Source organism: Centroberyx affinis, unplaced genomic scaffold (assembly GCF_046629955.1).
Source record: "Centroberyx affinis isolate AG114_WGS23_722 - 3 ecotype Tasmania unplaced genomic scaffold, CSIRO-AGI_Caff_v1 ptg000235l_1, whole genome shotgun sequence".
Lineage (NCBI taxonomy): Eukaryota > Metazoa > Chordata > Actinopteri > Beryciformes > Berycidae > Centroberyx > Centroberyx affinis.
Genome location: NW_027278920.1, coordinates 132,999 through 139,177, shown reverse-complemented (window position 1 = coordinate 139,177; position 6,179 = coordinate 132,999). Strand labels below are relative to the sequence as shown.

Genomic DNA, 6,179 nt, shown 5'->3' with positions numbered 1-6,179 from the left:
ACAGCGTGCACTCATCTACTTCACCAGGTGGAGCCAGAAATTTTGGCACAATTGCTTGGTGCCAAAGCTTGAGAAGCCACCATTCACCAACCTGACTCATGTTCTGTGAGAGACTGGCGCCCCCTACTGACCCTGCATGTGGACCGTCTCTGGCACATACCCACCACTAAAAGGAAATGTCTCCTGCCTGCTGCCTGTTAACATGATAGTGTACAGCAACAAATAATAACGCAGTGATTTAAACAAGTTTATTTTTTTTTCAATCTGTAAATAGACAATATTCATAAAAATGGTTCAATCGGTTTTGGATAAAATCTAGAGTAAGAAAGATGCAAGAGCACGATTCTGTAAAATCTGCATTACAACAGAACAAAAAATATTTGTACATCACAACTGTACGTACAAAGCTAAATAACAGTATATAACTTTAACCCTGCAAGGAAAGCTGAACATTTCATGTTCTGTGGTGTTGACTAGTGCTGCATCTCCACCTTTTGTCTGTTACACAACCAGAAGTATAAAAGCCACAGTTTGAATCACAAGTAAAATATTTCAGATCCAAGTTTTGAATTTAACGGAAAAACAACCTAGGGAGAACACGAGAGTTTGACAATCTGCTGGTGAACAGTGTTTTGTGACAACTGTTGATGAGATCCTCATGTGCTCCTTCATTTAGCTGCAGCCCTAGTCTTATACAATGTGAAACAATGTGCTGGCTACTGTCAGATGGGATACCTGACATTTGCACTGTGCCACAAATCTATGCAATCATACTTCATTTTGGCTATTTAAATTTTGACATCTTAAACCCCACATACCATTTCACCAAATTGGGAAATGCTCTCCTCCTGGAATGTATCTGTCAATCTGATCAGCACTCGAGCCAGAGGATCATCCCAATAAACAAATAACCTTAACCGCAAAGATGGCACACAGATATGCAGAATAATGATATTGAACAATTCCAGTTAAATATCCATAACTAGGTGTAACATCAGGGCTGAAAAACAGCAAAACTCTCAGAACATCTACCCTCTAGAAAGCTGGTTTAAGTATTATGAATGGTCTGTTAAAAAGGGACCAAAATGTCCCGTAGTGTCCCCTTTTCCTGTCCATTCCAATTATGGGATTGAAGTGAGGCTCAGGAGGTCCTTATTGCTCAGATGTTGTTGCCAGCATCTGCCTGACATTTCGTCTGCATGTCTTAAAGCCGCAGGTGAGGAACTGGCATGGTGACATCACGGAAGAATCGATGTACAAGGGCGTTTTTGGCAGATAGCCTCTTGTTTGGATCATAATTCAACATTTGCTGCAAGGAAAAGAAATGATAAAGACAGAAATGTCATTATTCATACAGTATGTCCATGGACTTTTAAAATACAGGTTCACTTTTTAGCTCATTTCCTTCATTACATCTCCATTTTACATCATCCACACAGCCCATGTCTTCTTGTGGAGGTATGTTGTTTTAATTAAGGGCAAGTTTCCAAATATATCTGATTTAAGTCAAAGATTGTACAACAGTAAGCAGTAGCTTGGTATTCAGTGGACAGCGAATACATTTCAGACTTTGACAGTTTTCAGCGTTAACTTCCTGGTAAGACCTATGCAAAACCAAATAACAAAACACTGAGTCACAAAATATATGTTAAAATAAGGGAAAATAATATGTTCTCACCCCAAGCAGTTCTCTCCCATCCTCATCGAGAAGAGGCACCACTTTGGATAAGTCCTGCCGGGCCCACTTGGGGAAAGATGGCTTGTAGTCGGGCATGGAGGTGACGCCCGGCCACGCGGCCTCGTCGGGGGTGCCCAAGGTGCGGAAGATTCGGAATAGCTGATCTATCTCCGAGTCACCTGGGAACAAGGCCCTCCTGGTGATCTGGACAACAGGGGACAGGGAGATTATATTATTGGTGAGATGTCTTGCTTAATCCATTATGCGCAATACAGAGGCTTCTTTCATTCACAGTGGAACTTGTATTTTGAAGTTGAAAAAGAGTGCATTACCATTTCAGCAAAGATGCACCCCAGGCTCCAGATGTCTACAGCTGTGGAGTAGTATTTGCAGCCCAGGAGAATTTCTGGTGCACGGTACCATAGTGTTACCACCTGAAAAACATTATCAAAGTACGTAGTTAAGAAACCACAATGTCTCAAAAATCTGGAAAAACAATCTAAACAGAATATCTACAAAACAAATCTAATTTGCCTGGATTTTTTGACTATATCAATCATGGAAATAACATTCTTGAAGTACAATACTTGCAAATGGTAATTTTTAGCAAGTTTTTTTGCAAATGTCTCGTGGCAATACATTGGTATATTTACTCCAATGTTCACAAATATCTTAAACACTTTAGCAAACACTGAGGGTTCTCGGATCAAGACCACTGTCAATTGCAAAATGAAAAATCTTTCCAATCACGATTTGACACTTAACCTAATGACATGATGAGCAAGGCAGCCGTACACCTTACCTCGTGAGTGTATGTGCGGACAGGCACCCCAAAGGCCCTCGCCAGGCCAAAGTCAGCCAGCTTGATCTCACCCTGGGCATTGATGAGGAGGTTCTGGGGCTTCAGGTCTCGATGGAGAACCCTGTGAGAGTGGCAGAAGGCCAGGCCCTGCAGCAGCTGGAAAAGGTAACTCTGCAAACACAAGTGAGTAAGAAACACACACTGAGAGGCATAAACTTAAACTTCTCCAGAGAGTCCATTATCATCTTGATTTCCAAAAATATATCCATTATACAGTATGTTCAAGATAGCTGTTCATAAGAGACCAAAACAAATCTGTTTTGCAATGTAGGCCACGTTTACCTTAACCAGAGGCAGAGGGATACCAGTGACAGAGGAGGAGTCCATGAACTTCTTTAGGTCCTGATGGAGGAACTCAAAAACAAGGTAGAGCTTGTTCTCGGTGTGGATGACATCACGCAGTCTGAAAGATTTCAGAGGCAGATTAGCCAAATGTTACAGAACCTTCTAACCAACACAATTTAAGTAATATGATAATCTTGCAAGCAGGTTTTAGCTAAAATGGCAACATTAAGTACTTACTTGACAATATTTGGGTGACTGAGTTCTTTGAGGAGTGAAATCTCTCGGATGGCAGTGCTGGGTACACCCTCTGTTTCACTGAATTAAAGACATGGAAAATTGGCTGCATATTTTAATCGAAATTCATTATCTAATCCAGGTTATTATCTAACCCAGGTTATAATAATTTTCCAAATTCAATTTCCTTTTAGCTTCATTTTATTGTCATCTTAGGTTTATTTCAGCTTGGTGAGGGATTTCAGAAAGTTAGTTTTAGTGTAGTTTTTATCCCTCACAAACTTTTTTTTTTTTTTTTTTTTTTTACTGTACATGTTTTCGTATCTTGACAGTTCGGGCCAAGCATCTGAAATGTTCACACCACACTATAGCAAACAATGGACAACGTGACTGTGATGTCACCTGTTGACGTTCTACTGTTTGAAGCCCAGTAAGCGGGTGTTCTGGTCACTCACATCTATGGCATGGCAGCACAAGCATATTCCATATAAAGTGTTAACATTTCATTCAGCAATCAGCCAACAATTATCTGTCTAAATGTAAACACACAATGCAGTGGGAAATAACACCAGCAACAAGTCAAATGCTGGTAAATTAGTGACAATTGATGGTGTATTTGTTCGGGGTAGGTAATCATATGAATAAAGTCACACACAAAAGCAAGACTTGTCCTCAGTTTGCCGTCCTTCATTAAAAAAAAATGCCAATGCTGTAGCAAGAGCTTACACGAGAAAGAGCACCTATTACACATTATAAAGTGTCACATATCATCAAATGCAGTCACAGCTTGAAAACTGATGACTGGTTGGTGCATAAACCTCATCATTAGGCAAATTCAGGCGTGTGAAGAAATTAACTTTTAGGCAGAGAAGGCATCAGCATAGATTTCTGTGCTGCCAGACTCTGACAAATAAACACACACTTATTTTCAGTTTTACTGTTACCACAAATAGCAGTTTGGCCTGGGGAAATACTATTCTCGTTTCACTGATGTACAGAATGAGCCCCTGGACTCACTAAAATGTCTGGCAGGGCATCTTCAGATGCCAAATGACACTCCTTGTGACACATTATTGTTTCTGCTATTTATTCACTTTCATATGCCCATCCCACACTGTTAGTGTGGTGGTAGCCCTGCAACTTATTTGTTAAACTCATCACTCCATGTTAGAGCGGGGGAGGAGATCATTAACTAACTAACTTCACCTCAGTTAAGTTAGGCTTGCCCAGCTTGTCACATACAGTGATTTTGTTTTCTAAAATGAATGTCAATTAATGTCTGAACGAGAGAAAATTCCGTAACAGTTGTCCGAAAACAGAATGAGCAACTCCGTGGCAAACCCCCAAAGATATAACAGCTTCATTGAACAGAAACAACGTAACTAACGTTACCGTTAGCCCGGTTAACGTTAGCTTAGCCCCACATCGTAACCAGCTGATAATCAACAACACTTACGTGTCTAGTCTGATTTTCTTGAGGGCAACAGTTTCTCCCGTGACTTTGTTCTTTGCTTTGTACACCACTCCATACGTCCCCTCTCCTATCTTTTCTACTTTCTGAAACGACTCCATCTGATAAAACTACCTAATGTGCGTTTGTAAATTAGCTAAACCGACTCCTTTGTGTTGTACCAAGTCAGCTCGGCAGCTACGAGCACAACGTTAACCGGCAAAGGGGGGAATCGACAGACATATAATTAGCTGATCTTCTTGGCAAATACAAGCGATCTAAGTACGCTACAACTTGTAGAAAATGTTTGCCCCGAGCCTCCACAAGCACCGGTTAACGCGAAGGAAGGGCAGTTGGACGGGGTCATCTGCTAACGCTACAATGATAAAATAATAAATATCTGGATTAGCGCGGCTCCCTTCTGCAAAAAACACAGAACTCATCAGCTTTTCCCGCGTTATCCCGGGGGCGTTCGTTTTTCGTTTCATAATACACCGACTTTCGTAGGCGGGTGGTCCTACATAGTATTTCTTCTCGCTTCCCCAAAAACATCGCATTTATCACATCGGCAATCATTTTACAAGGGGTGACACTGTTGACTGAGTGAAATGGTTGGTAAAAAACTGTCGGCCAAGTCTCAAACTCTTGATGTTTTAATTGTAGGTGCAATTAGAGGCATGTCTCGGGATAAGAAACGGGCATTCAAGCACACTGAAGTGTCACATGACGAGACGTCTCGTCGCATGCGAATTACGTCGGCGATGGAATCGCCAACAAGAGTTTTTTGTTGTTGTTGCTGTTTTTGAGCAATGTGGTCATTATACAATCCGGTCCCAAAAACAAGCGCACAATAAGATAATTATATGGGTTGAATTAAAGGAGAGGAAGAGAAATTGAGAGAAATAAAGAAAAAGGGAGAAAAAGAACAAAAGGGAATGTAATCCATAGACAGTTGTAAGTCTCTGCAATTTGTTATCATATTTTCCAAGGAGTTGAAGACGGTGAGCGGGTCCTGTGGATGTTGGCTTGGAGATGTGGAGAGTCCAATCCATGGAAGTAATATATTATTCACCTGTAGCCCTGGAAGCTGGTGTGTCACAACCCTTGAGTCAAATTCAAAAAGAATAAAAAAAGGTTTAAAGACAAACTGATTCACCGGTCTGGTCTTGTACTTGGACTTGGCAAACCTGGTGGCCTCGTTGAGCTCATCTCTGTTCCCCTTCCTGTGAGCCCGGTCCTTGATGTTGGAGAGGATCATCAAAGAATCATGCAGTTTAAATCCCACAGAGGGCACACCTGCCCATCCTACACTACTGGGACAGCAGGCAGCTTGGTGGCCTGAACATTAGTTTCTGGGTCGCAGACCAGGGGGGAGTGATTTTTGGGTCTTTGGGATCCATCTGAATTCTAAGACAAAATCCATTTTTTTTCTGGTTAATGTCAGATAAGGGAAAGGTTGAATGGGCAGTTGAGCTGAAACAAATTGTAAAATATATCCTGGATTATTGCTATAAAAATGACCCATTTGTAAAAGAGAGAATTTATCAAATTCCCCAACTTTCACTGTCTGAAATACCTCTCAAAATTCCATGATATTCCAGAAATTCCATGACTGGTGGAAACCCTGATGATTAGATAGTAGCCTAATCACTAGAGAGTTATGAGGAAAG

General features: G+C 41.1%; 1 protein-coding gene across 5 annotated transcripts; it reads right to left on the bottom strand.

The window, feature by feature from the left end:
- Positions 1–248: 248 nt before the first annotated feature.
- cdk2 (cyclin dependent kinase 2) lies at positions 249–5,057 on the bottom strand. 5 transcript variants are annotated; one of them, XM_071543271.1, is made up of 7 exons: positions 4,516–5,057; positions 3,063–3,140; positions 2,823–2,943; positions 2,481–2,651; positions 2,011–2,112; positions 1,679–1,882; positions 249–1,309 (listed from the first exon to the last, which is right to left on the bottom strand). In XM_071543271.1, exons 1-7 carry the CDS (start codon positions 4,629–4,631, stop codon positions 1,205–1,207), a joined length of 897 nt encoding a protein of 298 aa, XP_071399372.1. In that variant the 5' UTR covers positions 4,632–5,057; the 3' UTR covers positions 249–1,204. The 5 variants fall into 5 exon arrangements, with proteins under 5 accessions (XP_071399372.1, XP_071399380.1, XP_071399388.1 ...); XM_071543279.1 differs by having other exon boundaries at positions 2,481–2,681; positions 2,853–2,943; XM_071543287.1 differs by lacking the exon at positions 2,011–2,112.
- Between the last annotated feature and the right edge of the window lie 1,122 nt (positions 5,058–6,179).

Excerpts from the sequence above, each read along its gene's own strand:
- cdk2 (XM_071543271.1), bottom strand. The coding sequence starts at position 4,631 with ATGGAGTCGTTTCAGAAAGTAGAAAAGATAGGAGAGGGGACGTATGGA. Across the intron at positions 2,944-3,062 it reads AGTCACCCAAATATTGTCAA|ACTGCGTGATGTCATCCACA; the intron begins GTAAGTACTTAA and ends GAAATCTTTCAG. Across the intron at positions 1,310-1,678 it reads ATGGGAGAGAACTGCTTGGG|CAAATGTTGAATTATGATCC; the intron begins GTGAGAACATAT and ends TTTTCCTTGCAG.